Source organism: Mauremys reevesii, linkage group 4 (genome assembly GCF_016161935.1).
Source record: "Mauremys reevesii isolate NIE-2019 linkage group 4, ASM1616193v1, whole genome shotgun sequence".
NCBI lineage: Eukaryota > Metazoa > Chordata > Testudines > Geoemydidae > Mauremys > Mauremys reevesii.
The window spans coordinates 40,598,139-40,621,884 of record NC_052626.1 but is presented as its reverse complement, the minus strand read 5'-3'; the positions used below and the strand labels follow the sequence as shown (position 1 = coordinate 40,621,884).

The following is a 23,746-nucleotide window of genomic DNA, read 5'->3' as shown; positions in this document are numbered from 1 at the left end:
GCTCCAGGGTGGCAGCAGTGTGCAGCAGGGCTAAGACAGGCTGCCTCCCTGCCCTGGTCCTGCACCACTCCTGGAAGTGGCTGGCACCACGTCCCTACAGCCCCTGGGAGAAGTGGGGGGCAGAGGGCTCTGCGCGCTGGCCTTGCCTGTGGGTATCTCTCCTGAAACTCCCATTGGCCAATGGGAGCTCGGGGGGGGGGTGCCTGCAGGCGAGGGCAGCACACAGAGCCCTCTGCCCCCCACCCAACCACCCCGCCCCAGGGGCCGCAGGGACGTGGTGCCGGCTGCTTCCGGGAGCAGTGTGGGTCCCGCGGTGCCAAGGGGTGGCAATCCGCAGGCCGGATCCAAAGCCCTGATGGGCCAGATCCAGCCCACAGGCTGTAGTTTGCCTACCCCTGCTTTAAACCATGATTTGAGGACTTCAGCGATTTAGCCAGAGGTTAGGGGTCTATTAAAGGAGTGGGCGGGTGAGGATCTGTGTCATGCAATGTGCAGGAAGTCAAGTCTAGATGGTCCCGTCTGACCTTAAAGTCTGTCTCTGCCCAAGAGAGGTGATGGTTGGGGAGCCAGAAGCCTAAGAGTGGATGCACTTGATGGACCACAAGGGGGAAAATACAGGTTCAGTTGCCCTGAATTGTGATGTATAGGTCTTGTCAAACAAACCTAATTTCATTTTTTTTGATATGATCACAAATTTGGTTGATAAAGATAACTATGTATATGTAATAGACATACTTTTGTAAGGCTTTTGATTTAGTATGAGGCTATATTCTGATGAAAAAATGACCACTACATAAAAATCAATAAAGTTAAATGGATTGAGAACTGACAGATCTTGTTAAGTAATTGTCAATGGGTCAGGAAGTTGTAGTGGGGTTCTAGGCTTGATGAAATTCAATATTTTTTTATCAATGATCTATGAGTAAATATAAAACCAGTGCTGATAAACTTTGTGGATGACATCAAAATTGATGGAGTGGTAAATAATGAGGAGGACAGGGCAGTCATGTAGTGATCTGGATATCTTGGTAGACTGGGCCCACTGAAACAAAATGTGTTTGAATACAGCCAAATGTAAAGTCACACATCTAGGAATAAAGAATGCAGAATGTACCTACAGAATGGGGGGATGTATCCTGGAAAGCAGTGACTCTGCAAAGGACTTAGGGGTGATAGCAGACGGACAACTGTTGCTATTGCTGTGGCAAAAAGGACAATGTGATCCTTGGATGTATAAACAAAGGAGTGGTCAGCAATCCCTTGGAGTTCAAGGATGATTGTCTTCCCACAAAATGGGAGTAGTGTGTGTAGGAGCAGGGAGTTGATTTTATTTTTGTATATGGCTGTAAGATTGGGGTCTGTCTCTAGTGCCCTCTTCTGGCTGGACCCTGGCTTGCTCTTGCTGAGCCAGCGCCCTCCCTGGGAGAATTCTACCTGGAACCTTCCCACAGAGTCCAGGGAAGGTAGTTTCCATCAGGGGCAGTTGCTGTGGTTTTCTTTTTTATTTGTCTCCTCAGCAAACAAGATCAAAACTTCCCCAAGTTTGTCTCTCCCCCCCCCCCCACACATAAATTCCTGGTTTACCTCAGAGCCTATTGATAATAGGACTTTGATAATGGTCTCTCTTCGGTCCATTTTTGTTTCTGCGAGTAGTTCCTCCCAGAGTAGCTCCATCTTTTGGCAGGTATTGCCGTCTCCATGTCCTGCTCCTCCTTTTATGAGAATCAGCCAGTTAAGATGCAGGTCTCCAAGGTGCAGTGGGCAGGGCTAATCAGCCAGCCAGCTGCTGATCTCTGACCTCAGTCGAATGGTATTCTTTACCTTCACAATGGCATTGGTGACACCAATACTGGAATACTGCATACAGTTCTGGTGTCCATGTTTTTAAAAGGATGTTGAAAAATTGGAGAGGGTGCAAAAAAGAGCCACACATACACAAAATGATCTGAGGGCTGGACAACATGCCTTACAGTGAGAAACATCTGTTTAGCTTATCAAAAAGAAGACTGAGAGATGACTTGATGACAATGTCTATGTACCTTTCATGGGGAGGAAATACTAGATACTACAGAGCTCTTTAATCTAGCAGGGAAAAGCATAACAGGAACCAAGGGCTAGAAGCTGAAGCCAGGCAAACAAAGTGGAAATAAGGCACACATTTTCAATAGTGAGGTTGATTAACCATGGAACAAACTACCCAGGGATGGATTTTCCATCTCTTGAGGTCTTCAAATCAAGATGTCACTCTTGATTATATGCTTTAACCAAACACAAGTTATTGGGTTCAATACAGGGATAACTGACTAAAATATAATGGCCTGTGCTATACAGGAGATCAGACTAGATGATCTAATGGTGCCTTCTGGCCTTAAAAATGTATGAATCCACCATTTCTATCTCCCTCCTCACCCCCAAACTCCGGCCATCATCTCTGTCCTCCACTCAAATTTCGTATACCTACTTACTGTCAAAATAGCAGCTGTTTGATTGTCCAACTATTTTTTGCCTCCCACATTTCACAAGCCTGTAAATCTCCCTCTTGCCCCTCCCCATACTGCCAACATCAGTCACCCTCTGAAGGAAATCCTCAAATGTTATTATTCTTAGTATTACTGGAGTCCATTGTGCTAAGTACTGTAGAGATGCCGCCTCTTTCTCTCATTCTCACAACTCTAATTCCCCAGATCTTCCCAGCGTCAGCCATTTATCTCATTTGTATCCAGGAAACACATCAGCCACTTCCAACCACTAAAGCCTTTGCTCCTCTCTTAAGCTTTGGAATCCCTTAATAAATCTCTTTCCTAGTCTTCAATATTATACCATATATAAAAAGAATACAGTGAATATGAGCCTCACATTCAGTTTAGAAATAAGAATGATTAAAATATTCTTTATCTGGCCCACCCAATTCCTAAAGCTCAGTCATTTGAATGCACAGTGTGAAATAAAAATTAGATCAGGCTGGATATTTCGAAACCATTAAGAATTTCCCTTTTCATTACACTCAAACTTTGCCAGACATCAGTATTGCTATAATGGATCAGATCAGGCCAGTATCGGATCCCTCAGAAAAAGGTGTAAGAACACCGCAGTAGGCAGATGTGGGATAATCCATACCCCATATTACATCTAGGTCTAATCTCTAGTAATTAGCCATTGGCTTAAACCCTGATAGTCTGAGAGTTTGGTGCTCATGAAAATGAGAATTCAGCATAGACCCAGGGCTAGAAAAGGCTATTTGACTTGTACAACTATTTGAACTAGGGGCTAGGCTAAGCAAACTTCTTCCACACAGATCTGCCATTGCACTTCAGACCTGCCAGGTAACACAGAACAGCTACAGCAGGCCCTTCATGTCTGGAAGACCTTTTGTATTCTACTTTTAAATATTTTACATGTTGATCTACATCAATCTATCTGCAGGTGTGTGTGCATGCACTCACGCATGCGCACGCACACACACACTTACTTAATATAGGTTAGTTATATATGATAGAGAAGAGGGAAATATAAAAATAAAACTCTGTTACCCAGCAAAAAGTTCCCCAACTCTTCCTGGAGGTTGGCTACTGGTATACACAAAAACTAATAGTCCCTGATCTTAGTAAATTCCAGAGAGACATCCAGTTTTTCCTTCAGCTATACTACTGCTGTTTTGTTCTATCATGTCAGTTGGAAGTCCACTCTACCTGGTAACTACTGTCTTTGAAAATAAGCTCTCCTTCAAGCTCTCTTTCTCTTACACGTGTTCCCTCCACTTACCCCACAATTCCTAGTGGTGGTCTATTGCACACCCTCAACTAGAGCCTCAAGTTTGGTTTTAATACAACATTTGATACACTAAATCACTGAATCAACCAACACCCACTCAATTAAGGAATTGGGTTAACAGAAAAGGTGAAACATCCCTCTTTTAGAAGTCACATGATAGATTTACATTTAGGTGCCATAGGAACAATAACATTTTGATACATCTGTTTCTCCCATACCATTTATCATAGAATCATAGACTTTAAGGTCAGAAGGGACCATTATGATCATCTAGTCTGACCTCCTGCACAATGCAGGCCACAGAATCTCACCCACCCACTCCTGTATCAAACCTGTGTCTGAGCCATTGAAGTCCTCAAATCATGGTTTAAAGACTTCAAGGTGCAGAGAACCTTCCAGCAAGTGACCCGTGCCCCACACTGCAGAGGAAGGTGAAAAACCTCCAGGGCCTCTGCCAATCTGCCTCTGCCAATTCCTTCCCAACCCCAAATATGGCGATCAGTTAAACCCTGAGCATGTGGGCAGGACTCACCAGTCAGCACCCAGGAAAGAATTCTCTCTAGCAACTCAGATCCCACCCCATCACAGACCATTGGGCATATTTACCTGCTAATAATCAAAGATCAATTAACTGCCAAAATTAGGCTACCCCATCATACCATCCCCTCCATAAACTTATCAAGCTTAGTCTTGAAGCCAGATATGTCTTTTGCCCCCACTACTCCCCTTGGGAGGCTGTTCCAGAACTTCACTCCTCTAATGGTTAGAAACCTTCATCTAATTTCAAGTCTAAACTTTCTGATAGCCAGTTTATATCTATTTGTTCTTGTGTCCACATTGGTACTGAGCTTAAATAATTCCTCTCCCTCCCTGGTATTTATTCCTCTGATATATTTATAGAGAGCAATCATATCTCCCCTCAGCCTTCTTTTGGTTAGGCTAAACAAGCCAAGCTCTTTGAGTCTCCTTTCAAATGACAGGTTTTCCATTCCTCTGATCACCCTAGTATCTTGTTACTCCATGCTGTCCTCTTTATTATGAGCTTTCTTCAAGTAAGATGATGCAGCTTGGACACCTCTCTAAATGTGCAGTAACTTGCACTTTATGAAGTTTAGCACAACATTCATGGACGTCTGTAATGTACTACTGATATAAGCTTTTAAATCTTTTTACTGCTATGATATGTGAGGTAGGCATTACGCTGCTATTCCAGTCTTGGAGGCTCCAGTCCTGATCTACAACATCTTGTGTTACTGTAGTCTAGGAGTTGTAAGGTCCACCAGGTCTCAAACTCAGGCCCACAGAGCTGCCAGGTAGCAGACACCTCCATGCTGCCACCCAGCAGCAGATATAACCAGCCTGCACTCCACAACCCATCACCCGCTGTGGACACACCATGGAAAGTCCTGCCTCAAAAGGTCTGACAGGGCAGCAGCCTCATGGCTCTTGATTATATAAACCCAAGCAGCATTCCAGGAAGCATCCATGCAACAGCATGGATCTCCAGGAGCTGCTATGACCATTTGTGCGCTTTGCTTTTGAACTCCTGGCTTTGACCTCGCCTCAATTTGATTTTTACTTATCTCCTAACCCAAACCCTGAAGCCTGACTTGGACTCCAATTATCGGTATCGATCCTGACCTGGAACTTGACTACGAACTCCTCCGCTTCGCTCTGCCTCAGGATTGACCCTATTCTGACCCTTTGCCCTGACTGCCCATGTCAAAATACTGACATGGGCCTGTCCCATTGCATGGCCTGCATTTATAATGAATTTTGTATTGGTTTTTGTAACATGGACCAATACCCACTAGGAACAAGGTTTAATCATTAGGCATATCTGACTCCCTGCTAGAACAGATCATGTGCCTGAGCTCTGCCCAGCCGAGAGACTCATAGGTAACCAATCAGGAATCTGAAGGCTACGCCAAATTGGCATAACAAAGCATATTATACATATTACAACTGGTCTCATCTTTTACATGAAGGTATGGTCTGTTAGCAAGTGTTAGCAAGCAATGCTTCACCTTCATCCAAATGGCTCTTCTTCGTTTCCATGGGCACCATACTTACACATATTCACCACTTAGACTGAGGTGAACAAACGCCTGCTGGGCCTTGTAGTCCTTCTGTATTAAAACTGAGGGTGGGCATAGGTTGCATTGCAGAACACCAGGGCTCAACAGCAACTGGTCTAGCCCCTATTTTGTGACAGACTCATTTAAACTTCATGCCACAGCTTTACATCTGTGTAAGGGGGGGAATAAAATACAGAAGTGAAAAGAACAAGACATCTGAAAGAAGAGTTATTTATTACAAAACTAAAGTCCAAATTCTACTGCTGATTTTCTGTGAATTCCTTTACAAAATGATTTTTAGTTCAAGGAAGCTCTTTCCCAGCCATTTAATACACTGTGTTTAGTATACCATGCTGCTCTGCAATTGAAAAGAATTAGGAGTCAGCAGTCAAATAATACATGTAGAGAGACATACACAAAAACAACCAAAATACATTAATATTAGCAGCATTAGTAAGGTTCATAATGCAGAAGGATAGGGTCACAAAAGAAGCCCATCATCACTTTATCTCCAAACTTCTGTTCAGTTTTGGGTAAATTTTCCACGATAGAGCCTAGATCACTCCCTTAATATGACAGGATAAACCTGCCTGCCTAACTTTTAGGAGTCTACATAAATGAAATAGCAATAGCAGCTTCAGCACTAATATCCCCCCTTAAGCTCCCTCCAAAATAGTATGTGCAACAGTCAGTAGCCCTTGACCCCCAAACACAGAGCATGACGTGTATTTCAGAAATAAAGTAACACAGGGACAGCCATACAGCTTGGCTTACTGCCACGGAGACAGATCCAGTTTGGTCCTGGTTTCTTGCTTTTCAAGGTTGTTTAAAGGGCATGGGCATCGTTGGAGATAGGAGATAATGATGCTATCTTCCCCCCCTCTAGGAGAAGGGGCCTTATGATGCTCTAACACTCCACAGCTCCCTCCCCACCATGACATACACCTGACCAGTAAGGAGGAGTCATTTGCTCTGAAGGGAGAAGTCCCATCCAGGTGCCCCAGCTGATGATACAGGGCCACCATGGAAGGATGCTCAGGGTCCAGCAGGGACATAAGAGGAGAAAAGAAGGGGTATTCTAACGGTGCATAGCACATAGCTCATGTACAGTGCTCTGTTATTGGTCTCTGGTTATTGCATCCAGAGACCAAGTCACATGGGCATGACCCTTGGAAGGGAAGCCACCAGGCCTGGCAACATTTGAGAGCTATGAATAGGAACATTTTGGAAGAAAACATAGGCACACCTTTCATCTCCACTGAAACACACTGGATGAGACTCCCAGAGGCACAAACAAGAGACAGTTGGCAGGAGTCCCACTCTTTGAACTCTCTCTGCTGATGCTGTTAAAGAAGTCAGTTATTATAGCTTTCTACTACAAGGCCTTTGCCATGAGTGCATTTGACAGGTATTCTGTTCCTTGAGGACATGGCAGCTCAGCTCAACTCTGGTCCAGGCTGTTCTGGAAACTGGATGCACATCCAAAGGGCTCAGTGATTAGTGGATCAGCCTAGAAAGAGTACAGGATTTTGAGGCGGGGGGGCAGAAGGTGATAAAAAAGCTGGATCATATTAATTTGTTCTGAATGTCAGTAAAACAAACCCATTCAATTAAGACCTCAAAAGAAATTCTCTGCAGATCAGACTGATACTGGCTTTCCTGCTAGCGGGTAAGGGGATAGGTGCATCACATAGTGATGATGAGCTGCAGACGTGTTTATTTGTGAGTCTTCCATGACTGCCCCAGCAAAGGCACTTTCAGGACCACAGCTCTGTCCCACAGACACGAGCTCCTAGCTCTGTGGAATGAATTCAGTCATTGCTGCTGGAATGAGCATGCGTGCCCCTACAGTGATTGCCAACAGAACCTCCGTTCAGGTGAATGGAATGCCTAAAATAAGCTGGATATGCTAAACTCAAGTCCTTCTTTGTATCCTCCAAAGACTGGAGATGTGAAAACCCAGTTTTACAGTATAAATCTGAGGAAAGGGCAGGAATGGGAATTTTGAAGCCCGCAGATGTTTATATTTTGGCTCCATGGATTGAGTTTGATGACATCCCCAACAATAATGGATGACTGCCTAGGAAACCTCATAGGGATCAGCTGCTCCAGACAGCATCTTCTGGCCTGTGAAAGCACCACTAGCTGTTTCCACATGACTGGGGAAGGGGACAAATGAGTTGTCCTCAAGATGAACCAGCACTCATTCCACAGTCAGGAATGCCAGACTGAATTGAACTAGTGTTTATCAAGACCTAGAACACAAGCAGAAAGTCTACAGATGATCTCGTGGAGACCTCTGACCAAACAGAGGCAGTGTAGAGTGACAGCTCCCTCTTCGAGAAGGCAAGGGTCAGTATCACTGCACACTGCTTCAAATCTGCACAGCTCTGGAAAGTGTGTCCAAACTTAAAAGCTGCTGCAATGCCAGTAGAGGCAGCACAAATGAATAGATTTGGTAGTGCTCACAAACACAGAGACACTGTTGTTTTGTTCTCAGTGATGGCCTGGTGAATTTTTCAAGAAATAGATATTTAGGATCAGATCCTCAGCTAGGGGTAAGACAGCGTAGCTCTGCTGAAGACAAGGGAACAACATCAATTTGCACCAGCTGAGGACCTGGCTCTTAGAATTCAGAGGATGAACCCCCAGGCTATACCCATTTTAAAAAGCTGGCTATTAATGTCCGAGTGCAGTCCTTTTAACACCCTAACTCAAGAGTGTGATCACAGGCTGTTCATTATTGTGGGACAACTAGATTTTTTTTTGGTGTGTCCCCGCATGTGGACAGTGGGATGCACAGGGGCCAAGAAGTGGGTTAGCTCGTGTGCCAGTCAGAAACTTCCAGTGTGAAGCATCCAAACTCCCAGCACCAAAGACAAGTAGCCTCTTGTTTGTACCGACACTGAAGCTGACCTGGGCACAAAAAGCTGGAAGGGAGACTGAGTTAGGTGGTGTTTTCAGGTAGCCAACTCAAGCTCCCCCAAAATCCGAAGCAGGCCTATTAGTGTAGCAGAGGAGACAGGAACAATGACCAAGGAGAAGCCCAGCTTTCTCATGTTACCCCTGAAGTTCTTACTGCTCTACCTCCTCAGCAACAGAGGTTGCTAAATCAACATTTTGACTTAGCTAAAAGGTCCTATGATGGCAAAGATGTGTGAACCACCTTTGGGACCAGCCTATATAGGTACCTACTGATTTCTTTCTTCTCAGTAGCAAGGGACTGGTTTGCTGCCATTCATGTCTATATCACTGCAGGGTCCTCAGTTCCTGAGGGTATTCTGCATCTCAATTCACCCTCTACATGAGCCCCTGGCACTTCCTCCCATTTGCAGTGGGACTTCTGCAGGAAAAATCTACTCTCATGACATCACAGCATTAAGCTGATGTTCTTACTGGCAGTGTAAGATACCCAATAACATTATTAAAAATGAGGCAGTGTAATGCCTGCCTGTCATATTGCCACCTGTTTATAATCCATTGCTGTTTTTACAGATGTCAAACTAAGCAGGATTTGGTGATGTTTTCAACCCTCTCCCTCATCCTTCTTTCCTACATATCATCTCTGAGCAGCCTTGGCGAAGCCAGAGGGGAGTACTTCCTACCACAGTAAATAGAGAGAGATCATCAAACCCAGCAGTTAATTACAGTAATGACCCCCCACCCTGGACTGTCAGCAGGGGATTAACTCAAAACCTTTAGCATCAAAAGCAAAGGCCTATACCACTTGAGCTGGTACCAGTAGTAGGCTCCTATCTTATATGTGGACCAGCCTCTAGAGGCGGATATGACATACTGAGCCAGCATGTTACAATAGCAAGCAGTTGCCTAACTGAACATTCCTACATTTCCTCTATTAAAGTGACAGCAGGTCTGAACTGAGCCTCAGCCCAGCATACAGCACAGCTATCCAGCCTGGTCTGGGGATGTTAGCACAATCTCCATGCCAACAGCCTTTTGTGTTACAGATAACCCATTGGAATCCATGGAGAGTGGCAAGGGAGTATAGCAGAACTCATCTTTAAAACTCAGACACACTCACCTGTCACTGATACTCACCCAATACATATTCAGGAGCAGGGTTGAGAGGCAAAGCAGAGAAATCTGAAATGAAGGGCTTGATCATCTTGATACATATGCAAAATTGCCTCGCAAACCTTGCTCCCTCAAAGGACACACACAGCTGGGACTCAAGGCAGTTTGTTTTGGATGCTACAGGGCAGTAATAGTGAACTGAGGGGAGAGAAGTGGAACAAAAGGAACATTTGGAGGAAGGAAGGAAGGAATAGATACCTCATTAAAAAGCTTCCCCACACCTGTTTGAGGACCAGGTCCCTTCCCACCCACCCCCACTGCCTGGGAAAGGATGGATTCAGCATCAGAGAGCTCTTAACCAGACAAGCAAAGGGTTTTTGTTCTGTTTCTCTCTCTCCCTCCACTCCCCCATTATCACTTGCCTGGCAGTTTATCATAGTAACAAGAAGTGCAGTTTCCAGTTAGAAGAAACCTGCCTTCAGCAGAGGAATATTAGTGGTTAAATACCCCAGAACTAGCAGCAGGCGTTGCAGATTCCAGTGACAGCTGAGCTGTAGCTTCCTCACACAACGCAGAGTTACTGGCAGTAGAACTGCTGGTATCAAAGGATGAATGACAGCTGTCAGCAAGGGCTCCCTATCTGTGCATCCCCAAAGAGGCTGGCCCTTACATCAAAGAACCCAAGACAAGCAATAAAAGAAACCTGCTGCTCTCACTGTAATTATCTTTGGAGCGTCTTAGCATCTTGTGGCAGAACTGCAAGACTGATGAATTGGAACTGTCTGGCTCTGAGCTGTCATGAGGTTTGCCAGGTAGCTACACAGTGATTATTATAAGTGGTTACAGGTGGCCTGAACACAAGGGGATATGCAAGGATAAACCATCTCCACTTCTTCTGTTTGCAAAGGGCCTGGGAGACAGGCAAGGCACGATGGCTTATGGAAGGTTCAAGCCACTGAGAGACTTTCAGTTCGGCCAGGTACTAGAAAAACAGCATCAGATCAGTGAAATGCAAATGGCTAGGACAGGGGGTTCCCAGACATTCTCCAAAATACATATAAAACTCCACCAATAAAAGTTATTAAATATGAAAAGATCCTTAATATCTCAGGACACTGTGCTTTCTACAGTCGGTTCTTTCCTGCAATCAAGTGATTTTCATATGAACAGAGACAAACAGACAGACGTGTGCAACCTCACCCTCCAACAGATATAAACACATACGTCCTCCAAATCACACCAGGTGTGGCTGCTGGACAGGCCAAAGCAAGGCCAAACTATGACTGTAAAAAATTCTAAGACACATTGCGTGGAGGACCCAGGTCTTCTTTCCGAGCAGTATCTGGCCTCAGAAATAGAATCTACTAGACCTATGGCTGGAGTCTTACTCAGAGGGTCTTTCTTGTGGTCATCCTCTGCCAAGGCTCAGACTGTGCAAACCAGTGATGAGACAAAGGGCTGCTATGTGGAGCAGATTTCCCGGAGTTCTCCAGAGTAGTGCTTCACAGCCATTTGACTCAAAGTGCCCAAGAATCAGCTTGACCCTTGATAGTTCTTGTGTTTCTTATTCCCTTGTTCCAGGCTGCCTCCTGCCGGCTCTAGAACTCCCATGATTCCAGCCACCTGAGCCCTGCCATTGGGCTGTTGGGATCTGAAGCCATAGGTCCCACCATCCCATAGGACAGAGGATGGAAGAGGTAGAAGCTGTGGAGAGGATCAAAACACCTGTCAAGGTCTGATTAACTGCACAGTGCTCAGAACTAGGGTCACAGAAACAGCTGAGTCATGTGGATGACCTATGGGAGCTTTCCATTTGGGCTGCTCTAGATTCCATTTGGGGCCCTCTCCCTCCCACTCGCAACATTAATACAGCCAAGTATGTGGCCTTACCATGGGTGGGGTGGGATTGGGAAGCCTATAAACATGTTTAATCAATACATTTTTAAAGTATAGCATAGACCGATGGTCTGGCACCATGTGGGGTGGGGATCAGAGTCTGTATCTGCTAAGCTGTGGGGAAGAAGAGAGCCAATCCAGCTGACAGCATTTGTACCCACTGAGCTCCGGGGTTAAACAAAGAGACTCCCTGTAATGAAAAGGTTTCTGAAAAGTCATTACCAGGAGATGGACAAAAGCTGTCAAAGCTGAATCTGGTTCATATGAAGGGTTCAGGGCTGAGTTTGTTGCTATCCGAGAATTTAGCAGAGGACAAAAAAGGGGAAAGGAGTTGGGAGAGTGAAAAGTTTAAAAACAACACGTGTCAAGGAGCCAACACTTCCACTGAGACAACAGATGTTGTTTTACATGCAGGAGCAGCTCAGTTTCTGGCTCTCACCTGTACACAATGAGCAGCATCAGTGCCAGCGTCCCATATGTATACACCCTCTTCCCCATGGAGCAGGACAGGCACCCAGCACAGAACTTCAGCAACGTGTCCCATGTAATTCCTAGGAGAAGAAAATACAATTCATAACTAGAGGCACCATGTCAGAAGCCAGGAGAGAGATGCAGGTTATATTTGCTACATTCAGTCACAAACAAATGCTGATAAAGCTCTATATGAACAAAGGACCAATTCTGTTTTTAAAGTCTGATCTCTTATCAACCCTTAGCACAAGAAGTGAAGCTTTCTATCAGTAGAGATTTGGTTTTCCCAACATTCCCACTGGAATAAAATACTTTACATTAGTCCTGACAGCTAGAGGTATCAGACCACAAAATTACATAATTCCAATTACTATCTTGCTGCTTCTGTCTCCTCCATTTCAAGTGCCACATGATTTTAGTAGCTGAAGGCTCATGTACTACCAGGGTCCGAGATTAATGCTTTATGCCATTTGAGAACAGGGACTTCCAGTTTACACAGCCATAAAACTATTTCTTAGTGGTCTGAAGACAGTGATTACTAAAAATCATGTTGGAATTTAAATGGATTATTTTAATATATCGTTTGTATTACAGTAGTATCTAGAGATCCCAACTGATATCAAGGCCCCATTACAAAGCACTATACAAAAACATAGTAAGAGACAGTCCCTATCCTGAAGAACTCTAAACAGACAAGATACAGAACAGAAAGGGAACTAACAGAGTCAAGGGGAGGTGAAATGACTCACCCACGTCACATAGCAAGAAAGTGGCAAAGCAGGGAAAAGAAGCCAGGTCTCCTAAATCCCAGTCCAATGCCCTATCCACTAGCGCCATAGCCTCTCTGAGGTCAAATCAAGATGGTAATCCAAATGACACAATTGTATAGGATTCGCTGTCTTAAGCGACTAGGACTAAAAACACTTTTGAACCAGTACACATTTCCAAGCACTAGCCCTGAACCAGAGATCCGAAAGAAAAAAGAAATTGATTTCTTAGTTATGTCACTTTAAAAATATCCCTTCCAACTCTGCTCGCCTCCTATTCCCCTCTGCCTTCAAAGTCTCTGCTTTGCAGTATTTACCTGTCAACATGCTAGAGAAAAGCATGGCAGGAAAGTAATGATGAAAGTAGAGGACTCTGCCCATCATGAAGAAAGGGAGGTAATGGAGGAGCCAGCCAAGCATGATCTTCCCTCCACTATGTAGCAAGACTTCAGAGAGCTCTGAAACACAAACACACATTCCGGAGATAAAATTTCACAACCCTGGCTACCCTTTCAAACCTCAACACTAAGGAGGCAGAGTGTGAACACCAGTAAGATTGGTAAGCACAGGCTTAGCAGGTCTACGTTCCAAGTGTTGGGGGGAGGGATAGCTCAGTGGTTTGACTATTGGGCTTAGCAGTGTGAGTTCAATCCTTGAGGGGGCCATTTAGGGATGTGGGACAAAAATCTGTCTGATTTAGTTGGGGATTGGTCCTGCTTTGAACAGCGGGTTGGACTAGATGACCTCCTGAGGTCCCTTCCAACCCTGATATTCTGTGATCTAATCAAACCCTGCACTCCTCCCCATATTAAACCAGCCTTGGGTGAAACTCAGGGAGCTTATAACTGAAACTGAAAAAAGAATGATTTGCTGCTGATAAAGCACCCCCACCTCTGGAATGTCCCTAACAAGAATTATAACCACCACAGTTGTAAAGCAGAGACACCCAGGCGCTGGAAAGTTTTAGGTACAGAGGGAGACTCAGCAAATGGTATAAGATAAGTTCTGACCCACAAATTTATGCTGGCCACCTGCACAAACAGAAAAGATCACAAAGAAGTTACAATTTGGACATGAAAGATAAAATGTAAAAAACTCGGACAGGAAGGAGGACACATAGGGGCCAGTGTGTAATTGGTTACAATTTTTGTTATGTCGGGGTGTGGGATAATGTGATAGGCTTATTAAATTTGAAGGAGATAGCTAGTTTTACCTATATAACATAAATGAAAATCAATACTCTTTGGGAATCAACTCTGTACTGTAGTACAACAAGAAACTGCAAGACATCGAATCCTCTGCATGACTGTGACATGCAGAGGCATCGCTGGCAACCCCCAGACGAGTGGATCCTGACTGGCCATCAGGTGAAATTTGTCTATATACTGGGAGTGGTGAGTCTAATAGATTTACTTAGTATATGTATTCTCTGGGTCTTGCTAACAAATAGATTTTTAGAGCACAGTTGGGTAAGGCAAGGCTTTTTCGCTGGGAAAAGATCCTCAGACCCATAGAGCTCTTGGCCTCGTGAGTAAAGGCGGGTACTTAAACTGACCAGGTTTCTCCCTGAGCCGCATGGGTAAGAGTAGGTGCCTTATGCCCCAAACTCTTGGAAGGGAAAGGGTGGGAGTGCCTAAATTGACTGGGTGATGCCTTGAGCTCTCAGTAGGGTATAGGCAGGGTGCCCCAGATTGTGCAGGTAACACAAGATTACCCACAATATCCCACCTGCATTATTCATGCAGAAAATGAATCACACAGAAATACCTACCAATAGCATCTTCCTCAATGAATAGATACTGGAAAAGCCATACAAGACGGACCTGCAGAAGACCTGGTCACAGACCTGGCTGGTCTTGCTAACATGGGGTCCTGTAAAGACTAATCCTGCCGTGGCACAGGACAATGGACTAGATGAGGCTTAACAGGTCTTTTCAATCTCTGATTTCTAGGATTCTCTCTGGACAGCCATCCCTGATCCTCACTGTCAGCCCATTCCCTGGAAAGGAATGTGGTCTAGGATTTAGAACCAGGGGAACAGGGGCAGGAGACCTGGATCCTATTTCCAGCTCAGTCAATAACTCACTATAGGTATGTCTACACTGCGGTAAAAAACGTGAAGTACCGAGTCTCTGAGCGCGGGCCAGCTGACTTGGGCTTTCAGGACTTGGGCTGCAGGGCTAAAAACTGCAGTGTAGACATTTGGGCTCAGGCTGGATCTTGGGCTCCGAGACCCTCCTCACTCACAATGTCAGAGCCTGGGCTCCAGGAGGTTTACATTGCAATTTTAGAACCCCTGAGCTGATCTATGCCAGCCATGGCAATGCCACGGATCTTTTATCACAGTGTAGACCTAACCTCAGTGGCCTTAGCTAAAAATCACTTCACCTTTCTGAACCTTATTTCCTACCCAATTATCTGTAAAATAGGGGAAACACTGATCTACGTCAGAGGGATATTGTAAGACTGGATTCCTTAGGGTTTGTGAAGTGCTTTGTAACCTGTAGATGGAAGAGGCTAAGGAGGGAGAAAGGGCTGTTAATATCCTCCTCCTAGTACCCTCTCTCTGTCAGCTCCCTAATGGGCACTAGCTAGCATTTCTCCTTTCAACACAGATGTGTAATATTAATACAGCACATATCACACAGTCATGAACCAGTGAGGGATCCAATAGACCACCCCCCTTCGAGCAAATGTAGGACTGCTCCCTACAGGATTTTTAATAGAGCATTGTCCAGTCCAGTTTTATATGACTAGAGGAATGGGGCTTCCTGCATTTTTCCTTGGAAGGCTGTTCCATAGTTTTGTATCTCTCAGTGTCAGGATGATTTTCTGGATATTCTGCCTAAATTTACCTGGTTTTTAATTTCATCCCACTCCTCTTAGTTACAACTCCTTGTATTTATATGAACAATTCTTAAAAACAGACTTTAAATCAAGGCTGATGTCTTTCTAAAAGATATGCTTTAATTCAACTTAAATTTGTTCGGCTAGATGAGATATCCGAGTGAAATCTGTACCATTCTATGCAGGTCAGAAAAGATTTTCATAAGGGTCCTTTACAGCCTGAAAAAACTGTTAATTCCTCTCCCCTTTCTTGGCATTTACATCCTTCCAGGTATAAGATTTAGCATTTCTATAGCATTATACATTTTAAATACTTGTACTCATTGCTGTCATGTTCCTCTTGAACACATTTTGTTCAATTTCTGAGTGGTCTGGTGTTCCATAGCAGAGAGAGAATCAGCTTTCCTGCAGCAGGAAACCAGGATGACAAACTGTCACAACACTGAAGCCTACAAATGCAGTAGGGTAGGAGAGCTGGACTTACCTTTGAATTCAACTGTCAGCTGAACTCCCCTCTTGATAGCCACAATAGCGCAAGTTGCCATTAGGAGGTACAATCCAATAGTGACCAGATTCAGCCACCAGACTACCTGTGTGGGAAAGACCAAAGGAGGAGATGGAAGTATCAGAGAGTGCAAAAGACGTGATGGAAAGCTAAGTGAAACCACAGAAGAGAAGGGGAAGAAAGCAACTAGAGAAGAGAAAGGCAGGGAGCCACTGTCTCTAGGAAAGCCAGGAGAAAACTAATATGTGCTAAAGGCAGAAGTCATTGTTTTGCAAATCCCCCACTTACCGGGTTCCCCAGCAAATAAACTCGATAATCTGTTTCGTTGACTCCAGAGAAACGCAGGCCCTGGAGGAGGAACAGGGAAAGGGTATCAGAGGAAATTAAAATGGGTTTGTGCCTAGTGAGCCCAAATCAACCTTCAAACTCACTGAGGCTTCCACAGAGAGTCAGCAGTGAGAAAGGTGAGATAAGTTTCTTCTCGTGCCAACAAAAAGGTTGTTTCAGCAGCAGCTGAAACATAGTCATGCATTTTAATAAAGAGATGCAGTCCCACAGCTCTACAGTTTGGGTGCCAGACCCCTATCAAAAGCACTTGCAATCAGACAGGAAGGTGGATTTGTCAGCATACCTGGTAGTTGATGGGCCAGTGCCAAGGCTTGGATGTGACTTCATTCTCCTTTGGTTTGAGGCCACTATTTCCCTATAGGCGGTTGAGAAGAAAATTACAGTCAATAGGCAGTTGTGCTGCAAGTTCTGCATGGCAGCTCTCTGTCTAGGAAGAATAACCCTGTTTCTGATATGTTCAAAGGTGTGCATAAGCAAATGCCCTAGGAAGGTTAAGCCCTTTCAGGAGCACCTAGATTTAAACATCAGGCTTTGCTAGTGTTCCTACTACCCCATTACTTTGCAGTAGATTAGCTCCTGGAAATCCCCACAACTATTTCACTTTATTGTAAGGCCGTACTCTGTTCTCTCATTACAGCAGCATGCAGTGATGGCAAAAAATTTCCTGGGGACTGCTTCATGCACCAGTAAGAGAGAGAGAGATGCCAGGCTGACCCGCAAATCACAATCAGAGACCAAGTATAGGTCCCCATTCCATATACATTGCTGTGTATCTGGAAGCCTCTCCCTCTAATTGCACCAATTGTACACACACTGAAAAGTCAACTTCTCTGCTCTACGGCTGTTAAACAACAGGAAGCAAGCCCACCATCTTCAGAGCACAGGTAAAGTATACTGGATTGAATCTGAGACCTTCCCACTAAACTCCAGATATAAACCAAGCATTAGGCTGTATATCATTTACAGAGAGGAGTTGGGCAAGGAGCTTCACAGTAACTGCCAGCACTAAACCTGGCCCAAGATTTACATGAAGCAGTGACCTGTGAAGCAGCTGACATCTGATGGTAAATAAAGGATTAGATTCAGAGTTTGAATCCTCTAAAAGTATGCAAGCAATTTTCCATGCCTGATTATTTGTACCAGCAAAATGGCTATTTAATGCCCTAATCTGCATGCACACAGCCAAGCGTACAGAACCTCGGAAATGAAAATCTGGACATAGAGTATCAGAGGCTGTTTTCGAACAATTCTCCTTTCATAGTTTCTATAAAAAAGTACACATAGAAATCTACAGTAAGAGAATAGTACACGGTCAAGCACTCAAAAGTTAGGAAATACCAGAATTAAGGTTGCCTATGTAACCTTAATTCAGCTCTCTTGTGCATATGCACTACAATAATGTCTTTAAATTACATGATCCCATAATATTTTTTTCCACAGGACTCCTGACGCTGAGGCTGGCCACTAGAGGGAGTGGAGTCACACATTTTGCCAGTGGGTTTACAGCTATTGCTGGCAGCAGAGGAATATTGAGACTCAGGAATCCTGGCTTTCATTGCAGGATCTGAGGGGAGTGGAATCTAGTGGTTAAGAACCATTCTGTATCTGCTCCTGCCAAGCCTAACACCTTCTGCCTCTGGCCCCTCCAGTTTGTCCTCATCTCAGTCTTCTCACTGCCTGCTTTGACTCATTCCATTCCTCCTGCTCTGCATCCCCTCAGCTCCATGTCTCATAACCTCACCACACAGCTGCTCACCCCAGTTTCTACCATCCCATTGCTGTTCACCCCGGTCTTCCTGCTACTCCCTGAACCCCTGTCTCAGTCTCCCTCCCCACAGGCCTGGATCCTCACCCACCTGCAGATCAGTCAGGTTATTTTCTCCTCCCTGTTGCCTGGGTCAGCTGGGCGCCAGCAGAGAGAACACTGAGAGCACATGAGGAAGAGTCTACCTGCTCTCAGTACTGTTATCTAGTGCCACAGCAGCCCCTGGCAACCAGGAGGAGCAACTGCAGGGAAAGTCCTGCTCAGGCCACCTCCCCATGTTGTGATTTTCATAGGGACAGCAACAGACATATCCTGGACACCAGGACAACAAACCCCCTAGTAAATTTCAAGTCGCTGTTCCAAGTGATGGAAACAATATTTGCTTCTCAATTAAATGGTTTTAAAAGGTGGGGTTTTTTGGGGCAATATAGGAAAAACAAAAGTATTTTTTCCCCTCAAACCTCTGAGACATGCCTGAATTACTTTTGCTGAAATTTTACTGAAAAATTCCACCTAAGGCAGACAGCTAGCATGGAAAATTTCAGTTAAAGTTTGCCAACTGAAAAAAGTCGTATAAAAGAAAGTGTTGCTTAACAATAGGCGTTTCTCCCTATGCCACCCGATACTTTGTGTACATAGATTTGTGTGTGAATATATACACACCCAGTGAATGTTGGTCATCATTAATGCCTTTCGCTAGATGGAGTGTCCAACAAAGAGCATGATCATGTCACCCTCTAGTAGCTGCATCCTAGAGGACACCCATATCTTAAAATTACTACACAAATGTGAATGTTTCCCAGGTTACTACCAAGACCAAGTATTCTCTACATTTTTCTTCTCCGGTTCTTTATTGCTGAGAACATGTGTGGAAGAAGCAGGATCTTAGCTATTTAACAGCTCAGCTACTCCTATAGGTTTTCCTTTAGTCTGAAATAAGAGTCCTCATTTCGAGACAAGAAAATTACTTCTGTGGAAACAGTTATGTTGATACTTCCTTACATAAAGCAATATTGTAACTGGTTGCCATGGAAATGACTAGTATTAATAACGTTACTGAGCATTTCTAGAGCCCTTTTCCTTTCAAAAGAGCTTTACAAACAACACATTAGCCTCAGAGTCTTTCATAAGGTCAGTATCATCCCCATTTTACAGATGGAGAAACTAAGGCACAGAAAGGAGAAGAGACACGGTGATACAAAACAGTCTCAGGTGAGAAGACAACAAGAGCAGTCAAACTCTGAAGAAAAACAAATCTGTTTTTTTGCAAACATCCTCAGTGACAAAGAATGAGGGAAGAGGAAAGCAAAAAACAGAACATGGAAGAGTATTTGAAACAATGGGTTTTTGTCTTTTTAAATTTTTCCATCAGATGTTCGTGTATCCCCCAAGTGTTTATACACATACTTTTATGGCCCCCATCACTGCACTGAGTGCCTCATGAGCATTAATGAGCTTATCTTTACAACCATCCCATGAGGTAGGGAAGTATAATATCCCTGTCTCACAGAAGAGAACATAAGGCACAGAGAGATTAAGTGACTTGCCCTAGGTCATACAAAGTCTATGGAACAGCCAGGAACTGAGCCTAGATCTTCCAAGTACCATTTCAGAACTTCAACCATAAGGCCATCCCCTTCTTCTCTAAGTATAAATCCTTGTAACCCATGCCAATATATATTCTGTCCTATCTTGACTGCTGCTATTCCCTGGACATCATAGTACAGAATGTTTCTTTTTAGCTCAAGAGTTAAAAAACAAACACACACATGACAATCTAAAATAAAAGTGACCCTACCCGGATCATAACCATGTGGGACTCCAGGAGAATCTCTGGGAAGGAAGGTTTCAGAACATCCAGACTGATATTGGGCACTATGGAAAAGAAAACAGGTGAATTAGAAGCCTGTACATGCTACCTTCCTTTAATACATACACACACAATAAACACTCTCCTCCTGTATCAAATCTGTGAGTAACCTTCTTCTGGTACCTCCTTGGTTCTCATTGCATGTCATTCATATTCTAAACACAACCTCTTGCAGTCAAGAAAGTATCCCCAAGTGAATTTCACAACTGATCTACTTTTTGATTTCCCACTGTACTTTCAGAAGCGTGAGAAACAGATAAAACTCCCTGAAATAAACAGTCTCTGTGTTTAAGCAGAAATAAGAGCCTCACTGTTCATAGACTATTCTTTATCCAGAGATCAGCCATGAGTGGGAGAATGCAAAATGCATGACAGTGGGAGAAGACTCCAGACCAAATGAACAGCTCAGAATTTATTTCTCTTGGGTTGAATATAGTACTTCTGAAAGGCTGCAAAATGTTAGTGGGTTTTAATGAGGTCGAATCAAGCAAGTTGTGTGATAAAAATCAGGGTATTGAGTAACACGTAAACCAATCAGACAGTGAATAAGGCTGTGACACAGGTCTAACTTTTGGATTGTGCTGGAGGGGCTGTGTGTCACAACAGGCATTCTCAACTCTATTCTTACCCCATGTCACAATTCTAGCAACCTCATTATTGGAATGTTCCTGGAAAAGAGAATGAGGCAAGTGTGGAATAGGGCAGTGAAGATCCTACACTTCCTAAAAATCATCTAAAAACTTCTATTATACACTTGCATTCAGAATAGCTCCTTCAATTAAAAAGCTGGTAAGGGGGGCTTAAAATAGTGAAACATCAGTTACAACTTTAACTATCAAGTTGTGACCAGCTCTTCCATAATACTTCACCCTTCTGCAGGTCCTGAGGATCTCAAAGTGGTTTATAAACACCATATCTCACAATCCCACCATCCCCCCATTTTACAATACAGAAATGGAGGCAGAGTGACTGGTCCAAGATCATGCAACAGGTCAGTACCAGAGCTGGGAACAGAACCTAGGGATCCCAAACATTGAGTGCCTTGCTCTGACCTCTTGATAACCTCACTCTCTCCCCTTGAAAACAAACAAGCCAACCTGCATAGTGTCCAAGAGATTTCATCACTTACGCTTGGGATTGATGTGATCTTCAACATTCCAAAGGGCATTGGGAGTCTCCTTCACATATGGAGTGCAGGTGACTTCCACCTGTTCCCAGCCCCTGAGGAACAGCAGGACAGTCAGTCACCTACCTCCCGAAGGAGAACCACTATTTACAATTCAATTTTTCATTCAAATTGACATTCCTTGCCCAAAGTCAGCTATCAATTAGCACCAACTGCAGCATCCAACCTAACAGATTCATTTCTGTGTACCCAGAAGTCTTCCCTTATCAGAGTATAAACAGAAACTGGACTGGATTTCAGGAGTATCTAAGGTCACAAGACTGCTGTATATATGAAGAGCAACACTTCCATATTGGGGTTCCTCAAATTAGGTACCAAAATCCATATTTAGGTAAATAAATATGTGGCTTAATTTTCAGAGGAGCTGAATATCTGTAGCTCCCATCAACTTCAAGTCAACTTTTAGATTCTCCCCAGGAGAAGCAGTCACCATTACTTTAAAAGTCAATTCATAGCTAGAGCAACTGCATTATAAAAACAAAGAAATTGCCATAGCGGATCAGACCAATTGTTCATTTAGTCAATTACACTGTCTTCAAAACAGCCAGTACTAGATGCTCAGAAAAATATGAGACCCTTAAGTGGGAAACTACAGAACAACCTCCCTATAGGTAGGGTGACCTCAGGCTACTCAATCACTGACTATCAATGAGAGCACTATCAGCATGCATGGGCTTTTCCAGAGACCTGGAACAAATAAAAACCTTTCCTCTTCCAGAGCCACTTGTTGCATCTGCTCTCATACTCCAGATCTGTGCTCACACATAGGAGAGAAGGGTGTGGGACACTATTGTGGTCCAGGTCTTCCCATTAAAAAATGAATAGGAACCAATATAAATATAACAGCAAGGGATTGGATAGTTCAGAGGATTGTGAAATGGGACAACCTTTAGGTCACTGGTGGCTCCTACACTTAAATGAGCTGGTGATGTAAGAGTCGCAGTTTCCAAGGGTCTATGTTGCAATCATTCTCAGTACAACGGTCTCCCATGCTGACAATTTATTTTTTTGCAAAGGCCAAGGATTGACTGGTTTATGGAAAATGAACTCATCACTCATGCCTAACGCTAGCCCCCCTTGAACAGGGCTGAAGCACACCCCCATGCTGATGTCTGGGATGGACCTCTTGGTAAAGGACTTTATTCTCATGAAATGCCATTTGCTAGCCCCTTCACTGTAGTAGATTTCATAACTCTCATCCAAGATTTCACTCTGATTTTCTACTTTTCAGATGCCCCTTTCCTTTTAAGAATAGAGAAAAAATATAAAGGTGTGTATTCTCCGGTTCAGATTAAAAAGTGCCACTGAACAAGGGGATCTGGTGTCAATTGTGTAAGAAAAGGAACATCAGCTGCTAGCATGAGACTTCTGGCAGGAAGAATCACAAGCTAGGCTGAGATTATTTACCATTTTGGCAGCGTCTTCCCAGAGGACCCAAGTATGCATCCTGTGGCCAGATGGGTCAGTCGGATCTGACTCCGTAGGACTTTAATGCGTTTCCCAGCCTTCCTGCCCACCACCTCAATCCGCCAAAAATCGTTGGCATCTCCTGTTCCATTCTATCATTCAAACACACCACCAAAAAAAAACAAAAAACCAAAAGCACATGTCACTGGAGAACAAGACACAGAAAACAGGAGCTTCTGAAACTTTACAGTGTTGACAAAACTGAGTGGATCAGACCCAGCTTAACCTCCTGAGTGGTAACAGGGATTCTCCAGCAGGAACAGAATTTTATAGACACCAGCAATGCATGATGTATCCATGCTTACTATCTACCTACATATTTTCCCTCACCAATTCCAAAATTATTTGCTTCAACTTCATATGTGGCTCTCAAGATATGAAGTTACATTTTAAAGGGATTTTAAACCAGATGGTTTGGCTAGGCAGCATAGTGGGTTTATTGAATAGTCTCTTGCCTCAGGGCATTTAAGACTCAAAGCAGATTTCATTTACAAAAGTCAGAGCACTGCTCAGTTTAAACCCTAGAAGCCATTTGTCTATACCGCAAGGCAGTGTACAGAAAATAATAACTGACTGGCAGCTTTAAAGTTAGAATTTAAAGAGTCTGGTGCTGACAAAGCTAGGGTTGTGGTGATAGTTTAAAGCTGTTTCTTTGTATGTGCACATTTTGGAAAGATCTTAATTATGTGCTATTCTAATTCCTTCACACCGACATACATCATATATTAACCTGTGTAATG

The 23,746-nt window shown here is 43.9% G+C and overlaps 1 protein-coding gene across 7 annotated transcripts in view; it reads right to left on the bottom strand.

The window, feature by feature from the left end:
* Nucleotides 1-6,066: 6,066 nt before the first annotated feature.
* POMT2 (protein O-mannosyltransferase 2) overlaps nt 6,067-23,746 on the bottom strand; it is a 42,820-nt gene continuing 25,140 nt past the window's right edge. For 5 of the 7 annotated variants that reach the window (XM_039535778.1, XM_039535779.1, XM_039535780.1 and 2 more), the window contains exons 13-21: nt 22,947-23,098; nt 21,483-21,574; nt 20,282-20,358; nt 17,002-17,073; nt 16,659-16,718; nt 16,350-16,455; nt 13,336-13,476; nt 12,220-12,331; nt 6,067-11,588 (exon numbers count right to left, since the gene is read on the bottom strand). In XM_039535778.1, the coding sequence (XP_039391712.1) occupies nt 11,483-11,588; nt 12,220-12,331; nt 13,336-13,476; nt 16,350-16,455; nt 16,659-16,718; nt 17,002-17,073; nt 20,282-20,358; nt 21,483-21,574; nt 22,947-23,098 (918 nt within the window). In that variant the 3' untranslated portion in view covers nt 6,067-11,482. The remainder of the gene's footprint in view (nt 11,589-12,219; nt 12,332-13,335; nt 13,477-16,349; nt 16,456-16,658; nt 16,719-17,001; nt 17,074-20,281; nt 20,359-21,482; nt 21,575-22,946; nt 23,099-23,746) is intronic. The other 2 variants (XR_005597775.1, XR_005597776.1) reach the window with 2 other exon arrangements.